The 22,936-nt window shown below is 41.4% G+C and overlaps 1 protein-coding gene across 7 annotated transcripts in view; it reads left to right on the forward strand.

The window, feature by feature from the left end:
• rbms3 (RNA binding motif, single stranded interacting protein) overlaps window positions 1-22,936 on the forward strand; it is a 299,179-nt gene that overhangs the window by 130,650 nt on the left and 145,593 nt on the right. For 5 of the 7 annotated variants that reach the window (XM_044336701.1, XM_044336707.1, XM_044336703.1 and 2 more), the window contains one exon: window positions 11,372-11,529. In XM_044336701.1, the coding sequence (XP_044192636.1) occupies window positions 11,372-11,529 (158 nt within the window). The remainder of the gene's footprint in view (window positions 1-11,371; window positions 11,530-22,936) is intronic. The other 2 variants (XM_044336702.1, XM_044336705.1) reach the window with 1 other exon arrangement.

Here is a 22,936-nt window from a genome sequence, read left to right on the forward strand (position 1 = left end):
GTAGCCTCATAGAGAACAAAACTACAGTGCATTCAAGCGGTCCTCGTCAGTGTGTAAAATCAAAACATTTATCACCAGGTGGTTGCCCTTAAGCAAAGAAAGCGGTAAACTGGTTTTATGATACCGGAGTTTACAATATGAGCAACATGATGGAGTTGCAGCGTAGCACGTTAATTGTAAATACATCCATATAACTTCAATGCATCTTTAGCACCCTTGTGATTAACAACATGTCTTGGCTGCTAACAAGAACAAGCACAGGGGGAATTTATGCCTGGGTGCCATCTTCGGCAACTCGCAGTGGCTTTTTCATTGGTATACTTCATGTAATTTACTGTATGTAACGGTGACTAATAATCTCTCGACTGCCTTAAAAATACAACCTAACTTTACGTGTTGATGAGGATCAGTTGAATGGATCGTAAATAATTTGAAATCCTCTTGTATTTAGATAGTGTTCTCAAGTGCTGATGTAGCTTTTTTATTTTCATGGTAAAGCGTAACATTTGTAGTGCAAATATTTGGGTACAATATTCATCTGAAACCCTGCTGAATGTGCAGGAGTGTTTTTTTTTAAAGAAATATTCCTACAGATTTGATTGCCTGCTGCTTAACGACCTTTTCTCAAACTCATCCAGAAGTTCACATCCATCAAAATCTCATTTACAGCTCGCCTCGCAATTAGAGAATGGCAGGATAATGTTCTATTTCAAAGCCGTTTTGTTTTTCACATAATAATGTTTTTTTTTTCAGTTGTCATATAAGGAACTGGATTTATTTTGCACCTGATTTAACTTACAGTATGTTTATACAGTCTGAACATTTGAGCTATAATCAAATGGAATATGGGCCACAAAGCCAACAGTGAATTATTACATATTACAAATCTGGTCTGTTGTTTTTACATCAACATCACCACCTTCCTCCTGCTACTGCTTGTTCACCTGGTTTTTCTGGCTCGGGTAAAAAGAAGGAACACAGTCCGTTTGGTTAGGAGCCTTGTGCGAAATCCCTGGATATGTTTTTCAGATGTACGTCATAAAATAACCCTATAAACTACCACAAACCGACCGTTCTCCATTCCCTAGCTGATTTGTTATGGCTGTCTCAAGCTTTCCTGCCACAACAGCGGCTGGTGTTTAGTGCCAGTATTTAGTCTGGCAATTGCCAGAGACGCTTCAGTGAGTATATTCCTTGGGGGCCAAAAGTGACATTCCAGACCCAGTGCAAATACGTACTTTGCATGTGAAAGACATTGAATATTCAAAGTGAAGGGGATGTGTGTTCTCTCCTGTGCATATTTCTATACCTGTCTGCATTTTTAGCGAGTTTATCTTCATCTTTGTGTTTGTGTGTTGTTTTCACGGATCTTATCATCACCTATAATGCCTTCACATTTTGTGTGTCTATGCCACTTTGTTTTAGATTATCTGTTTGTGTATGTGTGCGTGTTTCCCGGTGTGTGTGTGTGTGTACATTATCACAGATTTAAAAGCATCAAAAGAGTAAAGGAGCTACATATACACACAATGAAGTGCAAAAAATATCAAACTACATGCACATCTGGTAGACTGCTCACTGTCAGCACAGAGTTTATTAGAGATGCGTTTCAGTTATGGACCTTCGTCAGGCATCAAATTCACAATAGACACAACAACGTCTTTATACTACAGTAAAGCCACATGCTGCAACACAAATCATAAGGAAAGCCTAATCTCGAACACCTGAAACAATTTCCACATTTGTAATTGGCAAGTCTAGTCAAGTCAGTTTTATTTACATAGCGCCAAATCACAACAGAAGTTATCTCAGGGCATTTTTCCCATGGAGCAGGTCTAGACTGTACTCTTTAATTTACAGAGACCCAACATTCCCCCATGAGCAAGCACTTGGCGACAGCGGCAAGGAAAAACTCCCCTTTAACGGGAAGAAACCTCGAGCAGAACTGGGATCTGGGTGTGTGGCCATCTGCCTTGACCGGTGGGGTTGAGAGAGAGAGAAAGAGGAGGAGAGAGAAAAAAAATAATTTTTTTATGTGTACTTGTCTCAGCTGTTTGAGATTTGTCTCTTCTTTTAATTGGTCGTAGCAGCCTGTAGTTTTAGTATGAAGATGATGTTTTATATTGTGGATTTGACGCCTCACACGGGTCACTGACTTGGTTAATACACAAAGCTGCTCTTTGTGTTAGTGTGTCATAGCACTTACTGAGCACTAGTCTTTAGTTTGTAAAAAAAAAAAAAAATACTCTGTATGAGTCTGCTATTTGTAAAAGCAATGTTAACATCACTATGCAAACATTACATAGTACCTTTTTAACATATGGCTGTGGCCACACAGTCAAACACACACTGAGTTTAGTGTCAGGCAGTAACTCATGGACTTGGCTGTTGGGGACCTTTGAGCCTCTTTGCCGCTCCTGCACCAATTACGGCCTTATTTATGAATTTGAGCACAGTTGACCTTCTGGAAGAGGAGACGTAAATTTGTTTGTCTGGTGAACAGCGTAACGAATGGCATTCTGCGACAGCTCAAGCTTCCTCTCTATCAATCTGTCCCCTGTCTCTCCCTCTCTCTCTCTCTTTCTCTCTCTCTCTCGCTGTCTCTTTCTCCCCGTTTGGCATTCTCCACATTTCAGCAATAACTCTCATCAACTGGTCAGCCTTCTAGTCAGTCATTTAGAATTGGAAGTCAGCCAACAAGTTGTTCCTCCTGGACTGTCAAGACAAAAGCCAGAGGACTTAGAACAAGCATTTCTGATGTATATTTGAGACTTAGAGAGAAAGAGGAAAGAGACTCACAGTTGTGTGTTTGTTATTCCCTCTCTCTCCCTCTCTCTCTCTCTCTCTCTCTTTCTTGATCCTGTATGCAGCCTGCGAGAACATTTCAGGGCAGGATGCCAGGCCATGTGCGTGACTAGATTGGTAGACATTTGTCTCAGTAAGAGACAGGTCACACTGAAAAGAGCCTACCCCGCTCTCTCCTCCCTTTTCCACATCTTCCACAGTCCTCTGTTTGTGCTTCCACTTCCTGTGAAAAACATAACTGACTCCTGAAGAATGTGCCCAATTAGAGATGGAGAGTGGAGGGGGGGGGGGCAGTCTTCACTCACTGTGACTGCTGCTCTCTTTCTAATATCTGGCAGCATAATGTTCAAAAGTCTCACATGCGCTGAAATGCAGGAGCAAGGCTGAGTCTAGTAATGGAACACAACACAGCTATTGACATATCTTGTTGGTTGTCATTTTTCATTAAAGTTAAATAAACTTTAATTGGCTTTGGCAGCAAGTTCTAACAATGACCACATTAGTTGAATTTATAAATCAATAACTCAATTACTTGATCAAAACAGAATTTTTCAGAAATGCTAAACATTTGCTGTTTCCACCTTCTACTATATGAGAATTTTCCTCCTTTTTTCAGTTTCATATCATAGTTTTATATCGAATGATTAATTGAGCAATCCAACTTTTCCATTTGCCAAACCTGTCAGCCCAAAATTGTAGGATTTGTTTAAATTAGTGACCCACAGACCAATCTGTAACCATTATTTTATGGCTTATAACCACAGTCTATCGGTGGTTCAGCTCTGAGAGAATGGGTGCCAATGAATGTCCAGTCGGAGACCAAAGTTTAGAACGTTCTCTTCCTTTCTTTTTCCTACACTCTCTATCTTTCTCTGTCCTTCTCTGGCTTGCTCCGTCTTTAAATGAGTGTCTCTGTCCTCCCACTCTCGCTCTATCCATTCTGCAGTCTCCACTCCCACACTGGCTAGCTTGCAAACAGACCCAGCTGGCCATAATGATGACAAATCAGCCCAAATATTTATGTCCATCTAGTTTCACTTTGGCTCTGCCCACGGCTCACTCTCTGCTCTTTTTTTTTTTTTTTTGTTTTACGGATCCCTCTGCGGTGTTCACCGCAACTCACAGCCAAACCGTCGTAATCACTCTCCACAAACACACTTCAGCCCCGGTTATGTCTCCTAAACACCGGTTGACTGTAAGTGTCCACAGAGAACCAAGTTTACGGTTGTCGAAGGACTGGTATAAACATAGAGGATACGGTGTGCTTATGTAGATTTTTGTGTGGGCCTGGTTACCAACCTGTTCTGTATATGTGACGTGCGCTTTATCTTCCATTGGGGAAATGCGTGTTTGTTCCAGGTGCTACTCACGTTGCAGAAACTAAACAAGGATCTGAGTCGATGACCTCATTGGGAGTTTCAGATGTACGAAGCATGTAGGAAATGGATTCTTAAACTGTCTGAACAGTTTGTTACTGGTAGAATTTATAACTATAACAGATTCTGTCAAAAACGCTTTCTTTGACTTATATTTTAAAATCAAAATGTTTGATGCATAATACTGTATTTAAAACTTTAATCCAGGAGCAAAATACATTTTTTATTTATTTATTTTATATTTGAAATACATCAGCTATTATGTGATATTCATCATATATCACCCGATGATTTGCCTCAAGGAAAAATAATCAGTTCCAAGGGCAAACTGTGAGATGCAAACATTATCCTGCTATGTTTCATCCTTCCTCCATGTTTCATGTGTTGTACAATGTTTAGTCAACTTTAGTATAAATCGTTGTATATGTTTCAATGATTCTAATAAGGTTTAAAAGACAGCCAACTGATAAACAATGAGCTTCTCTCATTATCAATTTATTATACAGCACTGAGGCATTATGATATGACAACTTCCTTCTTTTTTGCCTTCACCTTGTCCTTAAAATTCTATTTTCCTGTTATAAGGAGAGGAAGGTGCATCCTTATTGAAAACAAGAATCTCTTATCCAGGTTGTATACTTGCATTCGTGACTAATTATTGATCCCACAGTACTTCTAAGAAAGAGAGTACCAATTAAATTCTTGCCAAGAAGTGTAAATAAGTGAAACAGCTAAAGAAAGTACATCCCAAAAATCACTGTATATCTAATTCCAATTCCAGCATTGTGCTATCTTTAGATGCCAGAATCAAGCTTCATTATCAACAAGTTATATTACTTTCTAACATAAATGCACCTTTTCCTATTGATGAATTATGAAATGATTCATTTCAGACCTGCCGTACTTCCCCGTTTTGTCACTCCCTCGCAGCTAAAACAGATCCCTCAGTGTTTTTCAATAGGGATGCTACATAAAGCATCCCTTGTTTACCTCCATAGCTCTTGTCCCCTCTGTCAGATAACATGTATGCATCCTATCTCTCGCCCCTGGGAAAAATATTGCCTCTATTTTAACTCTGGGGCTCTGTATCCAGACACATGGGTCCTGACACAGAACACAACATCCGCTCTTATCTGCCGCAAAGAAAAAGCGTGAGGAAGGGGACCCAGTGAGGGGAGAGACAAAAAAGAAAAGAGAAATAAGAAAGGAAGTTAGAGAATGAGAAAACATTATCATGCAATAAATAAAAAAAAAGGCAAGAGAGAAGCTGGAGCAGAGAAAGAGCTCCATCTCCTGCTACGAGAGAAACTGTAGATGAACCAATCAGCATATTTAAAATTAGCCCCCTGCGTCATTGTCCACAGCAGTGTTGGCTTAAAAACATCCTAGATCCCCAGGCTTCTTGTTTCACTGTGGAAGAAGGCCTGCAGGCTAGTGTAAGCCCAGAGACAATCAGACAGTCAAAATGATTTGCTTTCCTCTCTTTCTTTCTCATGAACTCTACTCTTATATTTTCTTTTTTTCATCCTTGCTTTCTGTTTTGACTGTTCTCTTGGGTTTTGGCTTCAGCACTTTCATACCTTCCCTTTTTTTTCTTTCCCTCATCCCCGTTCTTTCTCCCTGCAAACCCCCTCCATGCCCATGCATACAGAGAGCTCCCAGTCCTTCCCTATTAGGATACATTTGGCTATAGAATCAGCTGTGTTGCATTCCCAGGTGAGTCGGGGATGATTTGCTATTCACTCCTCTGGCTATGGGTTTACCTCGACAGACATAGACAAAGAGAGAATGAGCGAGGCATGAAAACGAGAGGCAAAAGGAGGACAGGCAATAGCTCTCTTTCGCCTGTCTTTCGGTGTCCCTCCCTCTTCGTTCGGCATTGAGATGCGGCCACTGTTCTCAAAACACATGTTTAAGGGCTAAAGGTTTGGAAGCAGCTATCCAGGATGGATGGGGGATTTGTGTTCCTCCCGTGCTTAGAGGCTGCTGTGAATGCAGCCGACCGCCGAGCTAGCTGTTAGTTCTGGCAGTTTGGAAGGGATGCCTCTGGGAATATGCTTGTCTTTAAGAGTCTTTGCAGAGACTTTGCCAGCATGAATTAATGGAGGATGAGCTGAGAGGCTTTTTTCTTCAATTTAAGGAGACTGCTTGTCATTTTTTGTGGCAGGTTTTTGTGTGTCTATGTCTGACTGGAGTGACTCATCGAACGCAAACACACAAACGCAGAAACACACAGAGCAGGGAAATACACACACACACACACACAGACAGGAACACGCAGTCACACACGTGCACCCTCCTGCACGGTGACAGCTGATCTGGAGTAGTGGTGTCCTGGCCGTGGGGGGTTTGGGCTGGGTTGGGTCGGTCTACTGATATTGACAGCGTGGCCTTGTCTGGCCCTTTGCCAATGTTGAGCTAGCTCTCGCTGGCTGCTCTGGCCTCCTATAAATCAGGGCCAATTACCACGCTGGTGCACAGTCGCCTCTCTTACAGTCACAGCCCTGCCCTGCAGAGTGCAAGGAGGATGGGAGGGAAGCCACATCCCTGCTTTCATTCCAATTACTTCTATGGCTTCCCTCCTCTCTGTTTGGTAAACCTTGTGCACACGCATAGTATGTTTCCACATTCCCGATAGGAAGAATGCTACCTTATGCAAAAATATAATCATTTAGAAAACTGGAAAATGAACTTCCCAGGTGCCATTTAGGTGGTTCCTGCAAAGATCATATCATAAAAACACTGATTGCATTTGGATGTGTATTGTAATTGTAATCAGTTATTTTTTTTCTCCAAAATATTATATAAATACATTATTTATCATCATTTCTTTTTTTGCACACACACACATAAAGACACACATAAAGAATTTATCGTGGTACTGTAAATACATGAACATGCAAATAGGACAATAGGTTCAGAGCTGCATATTACTCTGTGACAGAAAGGTCCGGCTATGTTCTGTAAAAAAAAAAAAAAAAAAAAAGTATGTCGTCTGTGTGTGGGTGTGTGAATATGCAGCGCAGCGCCATGTGCCCTCAGCCTATGTAACGTACGCTAGATTTATCATCCTCACTTAATACACTCATAAACATTCCCTAGCATGTCACGAAGGCTGTGAACCCCCCCCTGCACGGCTGGCTCAGTAAATTGGGCCTGTGTAAACCATTCTGCCCGTCTAAAATACAGTGCGGCAAATTGAAATCCCCAGTAAGCCTCTGTAGCGGCATGTCACAGCTGGGTAGGGAGGAAAGAGAATGGAGGTTTTTCTCATTTACCACCTGGAGGTTTTTGAAGTGTCATAACCAGCTATTCTCCCGCACTCTCTTTCTCCTCTCTCTATCTCTCTTTAACGCTTTCTATGTTGCTTTTTTTTTTTCTTTGTCCCCCCCCCCACCCTTTCCCTCTATCTCCCGTTCCCTCCTGTCTCGAGCTGAAATACCCCTTGTCAAGTGCTGTATTCAATCCTCATCATTCTGACGTATGAGGCCTGTATTTATTATATATTTGAAGAGGCTGATCTAACAGGCTGACAGGGTGAGGGTAAACAGCAGTCACGGAACCATCCGGAAAGAGAGACAAGCTCGGTTATTAACCTCCAGTGGGGCGACCAGAGGAGGCCAATGGAGAATTTGATTTAAAACAAAAAAGGGGGAAACGTTCCTTTGTGTGTGTGTGTGTGTGTGTGTATTTGTTTGTGTGTTGAAGCAACAGCAAATTGTGTGCTCGCTAATTTCCCTCCCACGCTTATACAAGTTCACTTACATCCCCCAGCGCATGTGCATACATACACAACACACACACAAGTACAACACTATGCTGGACAAAATCCAATAACACAGCCTGTTTTTATTCCAGAAATTGGAGGTGTCACTCAAATACAAAAATGGTTGTCCGTTTTGCCTGCATACCTAGAGGTTTTGCATTCCTCAAGAATGGAAACTCCCCTCATCCATTTGCTTGGAAAAAAAATAAAAACAAAAATCTCCACCATTTAATCCTCAAGAATCCAACATTAAACTCATTCACCCCATCCCACCAGCCACCCAACAGTCACCGTTCCTCTGAGACCTTCGGCACCCAATCCGTTCTTTATCCCGAGAGACTCTTCCGGCCTTTTTCTTTCCCCTTGGATAACCTCGCTCTCTTCCTCGCTCAACACTGTAAGTATATTAATGGGCTGGTTTTGACCCTCCATGCCTCATTGTGTAAGATTTCAGCTTCTGACCTTAAAAAATGAAAGCAAATCGATAGGGTGGGACACATGAATTCCAAAGCCCAGGATGCAAGCCAAGCTTGGAGCCCAGGGAGGAGGAGGAGGAGGAGGAGGAGGAGGAGGAGGAGAAGGAGAAGGAGGAGGAGGGTTGTGTTAGTTACTGAAGGGCTAAAACAAAGAAAGAAAGCCTGAGAACGAGAGAGAGGCTTTCAATTAACCTTCAGCGCTGACAGCAACTCTGTGCAGTGTCTGCTGTTTGTGCGGGTGAATTTGTACGTGTCACACAGTATGCTAAGTACTATGTGTATAATTTAAGCTACAGTGAACAAGCAAATGAAAAAAAAAAAACTGAAGAGGCGAGGGGAGGGGAACATAAAGTGAAAGCCTTAGAGTCAGTCAGAGGCTTGAACTACAGCTGTGCACGTTCCAGTGACTTTGAGTGGGAGAAAGTAACTCCCATGGAGCACTCAAGTGATTAAGATTCCTCTATACTACTGCCACAGCATGGAAAAACGTGAATGACTGGAGACTAGTTTTGCTTTTTTTTGCAACCAAGGCTACCAAAGCAGAATGAGGCACAATCTGCTGAAGCTGAGGGTTAAAGTGGAATTTGTGTGTTTCTGTTTGTATGTGTTGATCAGAGCTGAAGACTTGAGATGCGACATATTTTTTTTCTCACAAAACCGAGGACTTGAGACTTGACTTTCTTTACACTCAACTCCCCAAAGGCTTTAGACAACAAAGATTCAGCTCTGAAGTTTTGACTTGCTGGTAAAAAAAAAAATCCAGAATAATAAAAAGTCAGAAAGCGACAGCATGCCGTGCATAGCCATATAACATGCATATTTGATTGTTAGGCCTATGCACTAAAAGGACTTTAGTGGTCTCAGCCATGTGAAAAACACTATTAACAGCTTTAAAAGGAAACTGTTCAAATGTTTACGACTTTTGGTCAGCATTCAGAAACAGGACAAGCAAGTCCATTTTATTTATACAGCCCCAAATCACAAACATACGACACCCTCTATTTTAAGAGGCCTCGGGAAGACCAACAGAGGAGGGATCGAGGATGGACAGGCATGCAAGAAATGTGATATGTAAGAATAGTAAAAATTTGGATAATCGAGAGTTGACTTGGAGTTTCCCCAAATGTGACGTGGTTGTATCTGTAGAGTTCACTGCACATGGCTCTTCTGGCCTCTATGTGAAAAAGTTATTTCTGTGTCATCACTTGACGTGTGTGCATGTGTGTATAGCACAAAAGTTAACGTGTGTACAGTGTGTGTGTGTGTGTGTGTCCAGCACAGCGAGTGGCTGCCCATCAGTTCCACTTAGCTCAGCGTGGTAATTGGCCGTCCATTGATGGACGTGGCTCCCTCTTCACGCTCCAGAGACCCCGGCTCTTTGTCTGAGGAGTGGGAGGCGACACGCTGGCATGGCACACACGCTTAAAATAGCGCATCAAATCAGCCATGCTCCGGCAGCCACTGCTAACGTGTGGGGTAGAATGGAGGGCTAATGGTGTGTGTCTTTATGTGCGTGTTTAACTGTGTGTGTGTGTGTGTGTGTTTGTGTTTTTACGGCGTGGTATGAGGTCTTGAGATTCTCTCTGGGGAGGATAAGGGGTTAACGTGGTTAACTGGAGCCGGTGGTGGTATTTAGTCATGTTCCCCTCTCTCTCCCCTACCATTTTTTTCTCTCCTCTCTTCCATCCATCACTCACTTACTTTATTGCAGGGTGCATCGTCTCTTTCTCTCTACCCCTCTTCCCTCTACGCTCACTCTCTTCCAGTGCTTCTCTCTGCCTCTCTCTGTCTGTTTCTCTTTCTGCTCATGCCCACAGGGCCCCCGGTTCTCTCGCTCTGTCACGATGTGCAGTGTCCCTGCAATAGAGATATAAATGGGCTGTGAGCAGGGGGCCCTGACTCCTATACCATAAATCTACACTAACAGCACAACAGCCACATGAGGAGAGCAGGGGAGGAGAGAGTGAAAAAGAATGGGAGGGAGTGACATATTTTATACATTTTGAATACATTTTCGAAGACGGGAGATTATACCAGAAAAAAAGACGTTCACATTGAGATGTTTATGAAATAGTCTGGAGAGGATTACTGCATCAAGATATCACACCCTTGGAGGTGTAAATTGTTTTACAGTGTAATGAAATTGGTTTTGAGGGTATGAATAGTAAGCAGGAAGTTGCCATCATTTAAAACCGTTATAAGCTGTCGGAAGCCTTACGAACCTTAATTTCAGAAAATCTCCTTGGTGAAATGTTTACTTAAAATTAAAACATGTAGAAAAGTTTGCAATCTAGACTTCAGGCCTGTGTATAGAAAAAAAGTCTTTACACTGACAAAGAGCTTCTTAAACTTCATATCTTATTTATCACTATATACTGTAAAAAGTTGGGGAAAGAGAATTAAAGGTTTTGATCATAACTTGCACACTGTATAACTCCAGAGGCAACCAGACAATTAACAACTGCCAATCAAAAGGTTAATGAGATGCAGAATGAACACACCTGAGGAGCTTTTTTTTGACTTTTTTGTCATTGTGCTACTTTTTTTTCCCTCTACATGAAAAAACTTTCCCTGCACTGTGTTCTTGTTATTTGAGACTGAGGTTAGATGTTTGTTTTCTTGACATTGTACTCATTAATATCTGCTGTTGGGTTTTCATCTCTTAGTGACCTTGATCTCATCGCCTCTCTGCCTCACAGCTGCCCTGAAATGTCTGCTCTCATAATTGCAGTGACATTGAACTGGTAGTGTCTGCTGTTCCTGCAAAAGATATATTTTTCTTACTTCTTCTCTCACGTTGCCTTCTGCTGTCATAAACATTTTAGCTTTTATTTTTTTTCCACACCTCACCACCCACTGTTTACTGTTTAGCCCTTTCGCTTGTCATCCCGTCTTATAAATTAAACCTTTGTTTTTTATTAAGTCTCTTCTCTCCCTTCTTTTCCCAGCAGCCCTATGCTCCACCCCCTCATCCCATGGCTCCTCCCAGCCCCAGCACCAACAGCTGCAGCCAGGGAGGGGCGGAGCAGCTGAGTAAGACCAACTTGTATATCCGAGGCCTGCCACCTGGGACCACCGACCAGGACCTCATCAAGCTCTGCCAACCGTAAGTACTGGGAATAGGGATATCACTGAAGCTCATGCAATATGCATCTCAATGCATTGCCAACTATCTAATACATTAAAGATACATATGAAGCAACTACAAATGTGATTTGACAGTTTGATTCAACACATTGCCATCCAACAAGATACAATTAAATGTGATGCAAAAGAATGATGCTATGCAGTTTAGAGGGGAGAAATCAATCTAAATATCAAATTATTGGTCACATTTCTAAATAATGAAGGCATAGGGCCTCTACTAATAATAATACATAAATAAATCAGATTTCAGCGATACAAAGATGTTAGAAACGATGCATCGCAAGTACATCCCAAACTGTATCTGATGCACACTTTTTTTAATCAGGGCGATTATGCCGGTGCATCGATGCGAATCGATGAATCTTCCCATGCCTAACTGGGAACCATTCCAGTTAAATACAGAGGTTACATGCCCACACAACACTACTTGTGAAACCTGATCTTTTTTTTTTTTTCTTTTGCATCATTATGTGTCTCCCATGATGATGCCTAATCGCTGGAATGTGCAGTATATGATATACACTACATACTTCTATATATTTCTCCAACTCCCAGTTCTTAATGTCAGTAGAACCTCTTTAAATGTCAGCAACTGTAATGAATTCAATGTGGAAACTTCAAGTTTCCATGTTAATCTTTCCTTTCTGTATATCTCATGTTAATGTAAACTTTAAGATACAAATAATTGTATCTGTTTTCTTCTGTGAGACAGTTTATAGTGTAAATAATAGCATAGAACATTATGGGCAAAAAGCCAAATATATTCTGAATACATAGAGGTACTAATTTAAACTGTCATCTTCAAATGCATTTAACGGCCCAAACATCTTCAGTTGAAAATGATAAAGATGTTTCATGTAGAGGGACAAACTTTTATAACAGTCCAGACAAGCCTAATGGGGAGCTGAACACAGACAAGATCATATTCCAGTAACTAACTAAATAATTAGCTGCGTAGAGAATGTTCCACTTAGACAAGATGGAAAACCAATTTGTGTTTGGAAACAGTGAAGATTTTTTTGGTAGCTGTTGCCATCAAAACATGAAGCTAGAAGCCAAACGTCAATCTACACATTGGTCCACCTGGCAACCTGTCATAGTCAGCTGGCACTTATTTAATACATCAACAACTATTTAACTTTTTTAAAATAAAATATTTATGTATAGAGTACAATTGTGTTTTCAAGACGATGTGTGTATGTTTAATAGAATATATTTGAAGTATTGCATGTGCTGGATCGATGTGACTCATGCTGTATATGTAGATATTTAATTTTAGAGAAACGACGTGTACTTAGACCCCACAGTTGTCATAATGACAGACAAGCATTGTTGTATGTACATGTATGACATAATAAAGCTCCTAAATGCCAAACTGATCAAACTAAAAGGCTCACCTCGGAGAAGAAAATTACAGGCATGAAAAAGGTCCATGTACAATACCTTACACACCCCATTAAACTGCTACCAACTGAGTGTATTTTAGAGACACACACAAAGGTACTCATAAAGCCCTGCCAAATGTTCTTGATAGAGAACACACACACACACATATACACACACACACCTGCCTGCTCAATAAGGCCTAATACAGCTTAGATTAGACCACCTCCCCCAGGAATCACAGACCAAGACCTCATCAAGCTGTAACACACAGTCACAGGGGCTTTCTTTTTCTCTGTGTCTCCATCTCTCTTGCATGCGCACACACACACACTTACACACACACACACACACGCACACGCAGACACAAGCAGCTTTGTTCGGCTCCATTAGGCCCTTTCACGTCTAAAATGGTGAAAAGGGGGTCAAGATCATTAATGGAGACAAGGCCAGCAGATTGTGAAATACAGGCCATGAGCGAGTCTGTCTGGTTGCATAACCTTTTCTTGGCCATATTTCCAGAAATGTCCTGGTCAAACGCAGCCAATTATTCAATGATCCTTCGGAGACGGGAACATGCTGTCCAGTATATTTGGTAATGCTCCCAGTAGCCATGTCATAAGTCATGCATTTATTCTTGATACTGACCCATCAAAATTCCTTTAGCCTGAGAGGCGGGCCGATAAGATTTGGAAAAGCACTCAGCGTTTTGACATATCTCTCGCTTAGCTCTCTCATTCACTCGATTGTACAGAGTGAGGACAGTTTCAATTTCATTTCTAATTCCATATGATCTTGAATATTTTTAGCATAACTATTTGGAAGGGCAAATCATGTTGAAGCTTATGTAAAATACCCTGGGAGTGTGCATGTTTGTGAGTGTCGATTTGCATTCTAATATATAGCTTTCCTCCAGTGTGTTATGGAAAGCTACAGACTCTTGTTTGTTATTGCTTGGGACCTGCCTTGCCGTCCTCTAGTGGTTGTCCCCTTATTCAACTGTTTCCACAGCTCCTCTCTCTCTTTTTTCTTATATCTTCCATTTTTTCCCTCTGTGCGTATCGCCTGTCTGAGAGCCCCCAAGGTTGCCCGAGGTGTGCTGTGCCAGTGAAAATCCAATGCCACTGAAACTTTAATTAGCCAGACCGTGTTTCAGTGGCAGGCGGGTGGCAGCATTCTAGAAAAGGTCATGCGACTGTTCTGCAGTCTGCAGCACCCAGGGTCCCCCTCAGGTTTTTTCCCAGATGCCCAGTCCCCCTCCAGCACCCAGCACCTCCTCTCCTGGCACTCAGCCCCGTCAGCTGTCCCAGGGAGACTCCATGTTTAACATAAACGCTCACTCAATGTGGCACTGTATTTTTAGGGAAAGCAAAACTGGGGGTTCAGTCACATTAGTCGTTTAAGCAATTTTTTCTCATCAGTATCACGGGCTTGTCTGCTCTCTCAAGACTCTGTGTGTGTGAATGCGTACTCTTCCACAGATCTTTGTGAGTGCTGGCAATGTGACGAGTTAAAGTTGATTCTTAGGCCTGGGATTGTGGTGTCACACACATTGAAAAGCAGCTCTTGCCACCCTGTTTCACCACTATCTCAAAAGCCAACATGCTGCTGTCAAACTGATGCATTCTTGACAACAGGCCATATCGTAGCTGCTGATCGGAGACTGCCTAAAAGATGCCAAAAAATAAATGCCTTCAATTGTGGTTGTAACCCTGTCCTTACGAACTCCAATTTTTCATTGCCAAAATCCTGCCGCATTATCAGTAACCGTCATCAAGAGCTCCCATCCCCCCCAAATTTCACAGTTCCTGCTTAGGAAAAATAAGTTTCAATTTAATTTTTCAATTTTACTCTTTGTATCAGTGTTAATTCTATAATATTGCCTCACAGTGAAATTTACTGATTGCTGAATTAAAAAGACATCTATATGACTGAAGACAGTATTGTCAATTTGCAACATTAGTGCAAAATCATTACATATATACATTACATTACATAAATATTTCATACAATGTATGCTGTATGTAATCAGCAGCTGGGGGGTAGTTATATACTGTGACAATATTGCATTGTTTTTGGGGCTAAATTTTGTAGTTCTTTGGTGATGCTAGGTTGCATACTCTGTTTCCTGATGGCTATGTTTAATGTAGAAGCTCTGTATCTGCAGATGTCTGTAGATGTGATGTAATTTTGTTCTTGATCTTTAGTTGTCCAACACCCCCAATCTTACACCACCTAGTAATAAAGCCTTGGACTTCAGACACACAAATATGCAGTTAACAACAACTAAATATGTAATTATGTGAGTTACCATGGCCAAGATTTCTTTCATGACCGATCAACTTCTTCAACCTCCCTGTGGTCACTGGGAGCAAAAGTAAAGACTGAACAACAACAAAGTTCTCACAGCAGTTGGAGTTACATGCTGAGAGCTGTTGAACGAGTAATTAAATGGATTTGGAGGGTGCTTAATCTCTGTTTTATTCAACTGGCTGGATGTTGGGTTCTCCGCAGCCGTCAGCCTGATATATGGGCATGGAGAAGAGGCCAAAGGAGTGGAGAGGGGATTTGTTGGCTGAACACCCAGATAGTGAGAGGCCTTCCTACTTGCCTGGCTTTGAGTGGATGGATGGAGGATGGACGGATGGATGGATGGGTGGATGGACGGACGGATAGAGGGAGAGAGAGAGGGATAGAACAGCCGTTTCTGTGAGAAAAATTCCTTGGCCTAACCAGCCAGGTTGAGGCACCGGGCCAACCCCAAGCCCAGCACTTGCTCCATCCAACCCAAAGATCTGTGCAGCCAGCACATCCAACACAGCCAACAAAGCCAAACCCCAAAACACTGTGGGGCAGAGCAGACTTTATAACCCGTTTCTCCAACCAGCGATTAAACAGCACCCACATTTTTCTTGTTTGCAATCCACCACCCAGGAGAGGATGCAAGCAGGTTGTTGGATGGAAGGTTGAAAGGAAAAAAGAGAGGGATTTCTTTTTTTTTCCCCCCACACCTGGAATAACAGGGACAAAGCATTTCGCATTTTCTCTGCCAGCAGCCCGAATCCATTTTAGTGTCAATCTCAGCCGCTCCTAAACAGAGAACAGAGAAATGTCTGGCTGCTGAGTCTCTCTCGAGTTTTGTTCTGCCATCTCCCCCGCCCCCACCCCCATCCCCCACCGCTGCTGCCACCCCAAAGCAGTCAACCTAGGGGAAACACTGATAACTCAAACTACCAAGAAAGCCAAGGACCCTGGAGGTCCCTAAACCCCCCAACTACTCGCTCCTCCTCTTCAACCCTTCCTCTCTCATCTCATCTGCTTCCTCCCACCCCTCCTTCTCCTTCTGGTTCTCCTCACCCAAATTCAGTCATGGCTGATCCACAGCTGCGCCTTCAGTCTCACTGGCTTTCGCCTCCATGGCAAGGCCTGATCAAACGAACAGAGAGAGTCAAATCAAGAGCTAATCACCACCAATTGCCCAAATAACCTTTCCCGTGTATACTGAGAGACTGGTGGAGAGGGAGCTGGAGAGGGGGGAGAGAGAGACATGAGGTATGCTAAGTAGAGGAGGTAAGGGGAAGGGAAGGGAGGGGTGACCCTGGGACCACCTGTTTTTATGGAGCAGAGTCCCTGGCGTTCAGCAGCGTCACATTATCCCTAATGACTCTCCAAGGTCCAATGTTGACACTAGCTGCCTAGCTATCAGAGCCAGCCTGTCCCATGGCTCTGTTTCAAAAAACTGTCAGAGAGTAGAAGTGTGAGCAAAGACACTCCAGTCCAGCCTCAAAGTCCCAAATTTCCCATCACCCCTAGAGTACAACAGATAAATCAGCCAATATTATCGACTGTTTTCTTTAGCGTTTTTAGCTTACCACAGATATTTTGGTATTGGTATATAATGTCCATGCTGTAAAATGTATTTAATGTCTATAATACAGGCTTGCTTACACACATTACTCACACGTTTGTGTATTTGACACTTGTATAGTTTAACTGTATTTATTTGTAGTTGTTGATATTCATTTAATTTAGCATGAAAGTTCATTCTTGACCTTGGAAATAGTGGCTGAACTATATCATCGTAATTCAAGGCCCACTCAATAACTTTTTCCAGAGCTTTCAACTGCATCTCATGATTTATAACAACACCATATCTATGAAGACCATCCCCTGTAAAAGCTCAAAAATGGTCTTTTGAGTTCAGATTATTTCGTGAAGATATTAATTCAATTTCCAGTGAAGTTTATTGGTTGAAATGTACAAAAGCTGTATTTGCTATTAGTGTTATGTTTTTGACAAGCTCAGTACATATCTTGGTTAAAACACTAATAACAAAAATTACAATATCCTTAAACATAAAATTATTACTATTATTATTATTTCTATTATTACATTAATATTTTATTTGTCTGTTAAAGAATTGATATTGGTCAAAGTATTGAATATTGATATTGTTAACAGCCTTAAAAATCCAGTATTGATCAGGTTTTAATCTGCACTGCCTGTAATTTTTATTTTTTCCTTTTTTTCTCTCTGAATCTTATGTGTCTTTGTTGCTTAATCTACCTCTCCAGCTGTCTTTTTTGATCTTACCTACACACTACAGTAGTCTATCAGCAGGGTCAAGATGTGCGTCACTCAAGGCATAACGAGATAGTGGTGCTTCACCTCCGAAAAAGTAGCTAGAAAACCACAGGAATGCCCAAACTAAACTACTCCTACAGCCACAGCTACATGCTGAGCAGAAGCATCTGCTATTCCTGGAACCAGAACCCTCCATACCCACTTTTTCTATGTATGAATGGCTCTCTCTCTTTTCTCACTAGCCCCCCCTTTACGTTGCACTCTCCTCTCTCCACTTCTCTCTCGATCTTTTCTCACTGTTGCACTCTCTCTCCTCTCTCCGTGTTTCTTTCCACTCCTTTCTCTCTCTATCTCTTCTGCTCTCTCACATCTCTTCATCATGTTATCATATCGTCTCTCTACTTGTCTGCTACAGCAGAAGTGACATAGTCATTTCACTGGCCGGGCCAAACTAACTAAAACGCAACGCCTCTTTCCTCCCCAAACATCGATTTTAGAACGAGGGCGAGCGGAGAAGCTGATTTGGCCTTAGGCTTATTTTTTGAATTATTTATACCCCCATTACTGTATACATGACACGTAGACAGTTCGCCTATTTAGTGCCTGGAAAGAGCCTCCCTCTTACTTTTGCACTGAAGTTGACTCTGTTAACAGTGAAGGCTCTAACAATATATTTTTTAAAGCATCTTTAGTTTATCACATTCTTATTAAGTTTTAGTTTAGGCTTAAATACACACAGTCTTCTGTGTACTTAGCTGTATTTCACCTCAGTTTGCCTCCAGGAACTAATAGCATACCAATAACCATAGCAACTGATCCAGTTGCTGTTGTAACATGCTGGTCTGTGCAACAGTCTTCTGTGGCCCCCCCCAACTGTGTTTTGCATTTTATCTGACTCCAGCCGTATACAGCGGAGGACAATTTTTAAGCTCTAACAGAAGCAGCAGCAGACTCTCTGGTACAAAAAGACTGATTGACGTGAGGGACAAAACCTGAGATCTCTGGACTTTCCGGCTTTATCCCTCCATCCCTTCCTCCATCCTCTCTTCTCATTTCTCTACATTTCCTTCTACTGACTTTCCCTTTCATCTGAAATAGTATCTAGAAAACAGAAGCAGCACCAGCACCGATGAGATGTGTTCATTTGTGCGTGTCAGACAGCAGTGCATAGCATGTGGGTTTGACAGCTTGGACACTTCCAAACAAACAGGGGCTATTCTGCAAGGCTGGCTCTGACGAAGACCAGGGTGTGTGCATGAGAAGGAGAGAGATGGTAACTAGCTACACTCAGAACAACAGGCTAATGATCCCTGCTGCTGGTTATTGTCGTTTTCTTGTTTTTTCTTGATGCACACTTTCAATAAACACACACTCTACCAGTGCGTGGTTCACTTTCTCAGTTTGAAGCTTTCTTCGGGCTTTGTGTCACTGTAACAAACATATTACCCTGCTTCACAGTTTCAGTTCAGTTTTTTGTTGTTTTTTTATGTGTGCATCCTGTAAAAAATTCACTACCCATGGATATCCTTAGTCTACTGGTTAGAGTCTATGCAGGAGAGGGGTGACAGGGTCATGCAAAAAGGGCACAAAAATCCACATTTTCTCCAGGACAGAGCACCCACTTAGATTCTCTGAAGGTGACCATAGAAGAGAAAAGAGATTTAGATAAGAAGATCAATATGAATCCCATATTTGTTAAATATGAAGCTACAGCAGCTACAGTCAGCAGCTGGTTAGACTGGAAACAAAGGGAAATACCTACCCTGGCTCTTTCCAAACATAAAACAAATCCTGGAATCATGTCATCCCTGTGAGGTTGCCAGTCAACCAGCTACAACTCCAGGAAGTCACTGCTCCCAGCCAGGAAACAGTCAGGAACACAATCCTCCATAAAACTGTAACTTATTGTTTTTATGCTCCAGTTGTTGTACGGATTATAGTACATCTTGAATTAAACAAGACGTTTCTGCAGTGTGTTCAGGCTTTACTATGCTCAACAATGTTGTGTGATTGGTTGTGTTTTACAGCGTGTATACATCTAACTATAAAGCAAGGACTCTCTGTCTGTCTGTCTGTATGTCCTTCGCATATCTCGAGAGCCGTTCATCTGATCTACTTCACACTTGGCGGGTGTATTGCTGAGCACCCAAAGAAGTGCAGGGTCAAGTGCAAGCTCATTATACTCATTATAACCGATAAATTATTATGGATTATTCAATTTTGACGGCGCGTTTCTATTTTAACCGGTGCAGCTTCTCTAGCCTTTACGACACTGGTTCAGCACTGGTTCTGCACTGGTTCAGCAACCCAGGAAACTCACAGACCAATTGCATGAATTGCAAATCATCCCACGTGATGCTACTCAGCCAAACAAATCTGTACATTCCGATAAACACACAAGCAAGAGATAAGACAAGAGACTGTCAGTCGCAGAAATAATCTCTGGTTTAAATGCCCGACATGACACTAAAAATCTCCAGTTTAAATGCACGATGTGATGCTAAAAATCTCCTGTTTAAATGCCTGACATGACGCTAAAAATCTCTGGTTTAAATGCATGATGTGATGCTGAAAATCTCCAATTACGTGATGTTATAGATGTCCAGTTGGTGGTCTCAAACAGTGCTCTCCTGCTGCTTTTGCAACTTTTTGCCAAATACCAGAGTTTGAGCGTTGGCATTCACTTGTGTTATTCTGACCCATACTCACATTTGGCTTGATGACTCACTAAAAACCGCTCCCTTAATTTCGCAGGCAGAAGATCTGGTGAAGGAAGTGTAATGAATTAATTCCATTTAACTTGAAATGTATCATTTTGGCAAAAATTTTGAGTGTTATATGGATTTCATAATGACAATGAGCAGGTAATTGATTATGCATGAGGAATGTGCAAAGCGAGATATAAATGAGCCTTCAAAGTAATACAAATGGAACAGACTACACAGATTGGTCCAGTCTCATCCAAAGTGACACAGACTAAATTCTGGGAACAATTAAACTCATGGAAACTCTATAACAGTCTGAAATTTAAAACTTTAATTCATTGAAAACCCCTTAATGCGAGGATGAATAGTTTTAAATTTAACTCTTACAATGAATTCTTAACACATGCTAAAACTTTTAAATCACCTTCTTTTCTTTTATAAATTGCCTCACTGGTGTCTAGCCGCTCTATTGCAGCTTGCAGCTATAATCTTTTCCTAGGAATCTTTGAATGGTTCTAATCAACTTGTCATCCATTTCACACTTGCCAGGTGAAATGAATGGTCATAAAAAGGAATCACATCAGTAGGGAAATGAGGAAAATTTGAAATCCAAAAAGTTGATGACAGCTAATGACCACAGAAAGTTTGACCATGGCCAACTTCAACAGACAGATGTGATGACACACTGGCCAAGACACTGTGGTCTCTCAAATCTGTAGGGAAAGAATAAACTTCAAGTTGCATGTTGATTGTGTTGTTTTTCTATTATTATACTTTATATTATGATACCCAAACTTCCTAGATGTTCTGCGGCATTGCCAATTTTGTTTTTTGTCCGAAGAATGTGACATTTGTTAGTAGTTAAGAAGAGTTAAGAAACGAAAGAACAACCACTTATGGCTGGATTACCTTTCTGTTCCAACATCCTTCCCACATATAGAGCCATTAAAGGTTCGAAAGTAAACATTTGCCAGTTGCCAGAGTAAATTCGCCAACAAAACACGAGGGAATCCCAGCACCTTAAAAAAACCTGATGAAATTCTGCCAAGGAAAAGATAGAGTACTAATGCCAAAAGGGAATTATCCAATTTGTTGAAGGGTTTTGATTTATTGCTGCCCATCCTTGCCAACACAGTGTTTTTATATTTATACTGTAATGCTTATATTTAGCTTAATTTAGACACCATTTCCCATTAGTATATTGGAATAGTACCATTTACAGTACATCTTTAGTGTAAAGTATGACATAAGTATATCAATTAATTTGAATAACCAACCCAGACAACCTATAGTTTTGATCAAACAAACTATTTTTGTGCTTGAGACAACAGAGCAGAGGGTTGAAAGTAATGTTTGTTGTCACTTTGCTAAAATAAATCATAGTCTCCATTGTGGGATATAGATAAAGACCATAACCCACCAAACTGTCAGCTCAGAGGTCAGGAGAAGAAGTCACTGATATAAACTCAGTGGTGGTGGATTGAGCAGCTGCTCTGCTCCCTGCCAGGTGTCCATCAGGATAGTTTTTGTCCTCTGTTTATTTCTCTCTTTATGTCCAGCTGTCCTCCTCTTTGTACACAAACCTTTACTTTCATCAGCCTTCTTCTTCTTTTACTCATTCCTTAAAAAAAATGTCCTTCATCTTTCTCAGTTATGAAAGCGTTGTGTCTTATCCTGCACGACTCTCTCTTCACTTTGTCCTTCCCATTTCCAACTGTCATCACACTTTATCCTCTGAGAATCTCTCTTCTAAGTGCAAGTTTTTTACAGTATAAACAGTGGATCAAACAGCTGGCTTCTGATCATAAAAGACAACTTTCAGTTTTAACTACCCAAAAGCAAATACATTTCAAATTCTGGATCAGAACATATGCCAACGAAAAGAGATCTGAATCTGAAAAGTTGTTTGTAGACAGTTTGAGTGAAATGCAATCACTAACATCGGTGGGATACGGGAAAATCTGAAATATAACAGTTGTATGTCCCTGACATTGTTGTCAGTTCACCGTGTCATTCACACTCAGACTGCAAAGCATTAGAAATAAAAAAAAAATACATTGATGGTTAAGGTTGCAAGATCCCCACAGATTTTCAGTAGTCGCATAGCAACTGCAGCAGCAACAACATTTCACAAAAGCATCTGTTTAATATTTCCATCCAAAAAGATGCCCAGTGGACAGGAGGCCTAACCTCTGTCTGAGCCACGTAAATGTGCGAGCTGTGGGACACGTTAGCCGCTGTAAGACAGGGGACGACAGTCAAGGGCAGCTGCCACACACTGCTTTTACACAGCAAGATGATCCCTACTGATTCTCAGTGACAAGTCACGCATGCACACACTCATTTATATATAGTACATATGCACACAAATGCACTTTCTCTCTTTATTTTTTATCTTTATTTTTTTTTTTCACTCACTCTTCTGCATGAATGCCAGAGTGTGTGTGTGTGTGTGTGTGTGTGTGTGTGTGTGCTGTTTGCCTGAGATTTTCCATTTTTATCTGTCATCCTCTTTATATTTGGCTCCTTCTTGCATCCTGTTTCTCCTTTTTATCTTTGATATAAAAGTATAAAGAAGTCATGTTTCTTTTCCCTCGTTTTTCTTTCTGCTCTGTCCTCTCTATGTGTCTGCCACAGTGACACCTGTCTCTTGCATTCGCATCAAAGACTTAACAAAATGAAACACATCGTGTA

This window comes from Thunnus albacares, chromosome 19 (genome assembly GCF_914725855.1).
Source record: "Thunnus albacares chromosome 19, fThuAlb1.1, whole genome shotgun sequence".
Classification (NCBI taxonomy): domain Eukaryota; kingdom Metazoa; phylum Chordata; class Actinopteri; order Scombriformes; family Scombridae; genus Thunnus; species Thunnus albacares.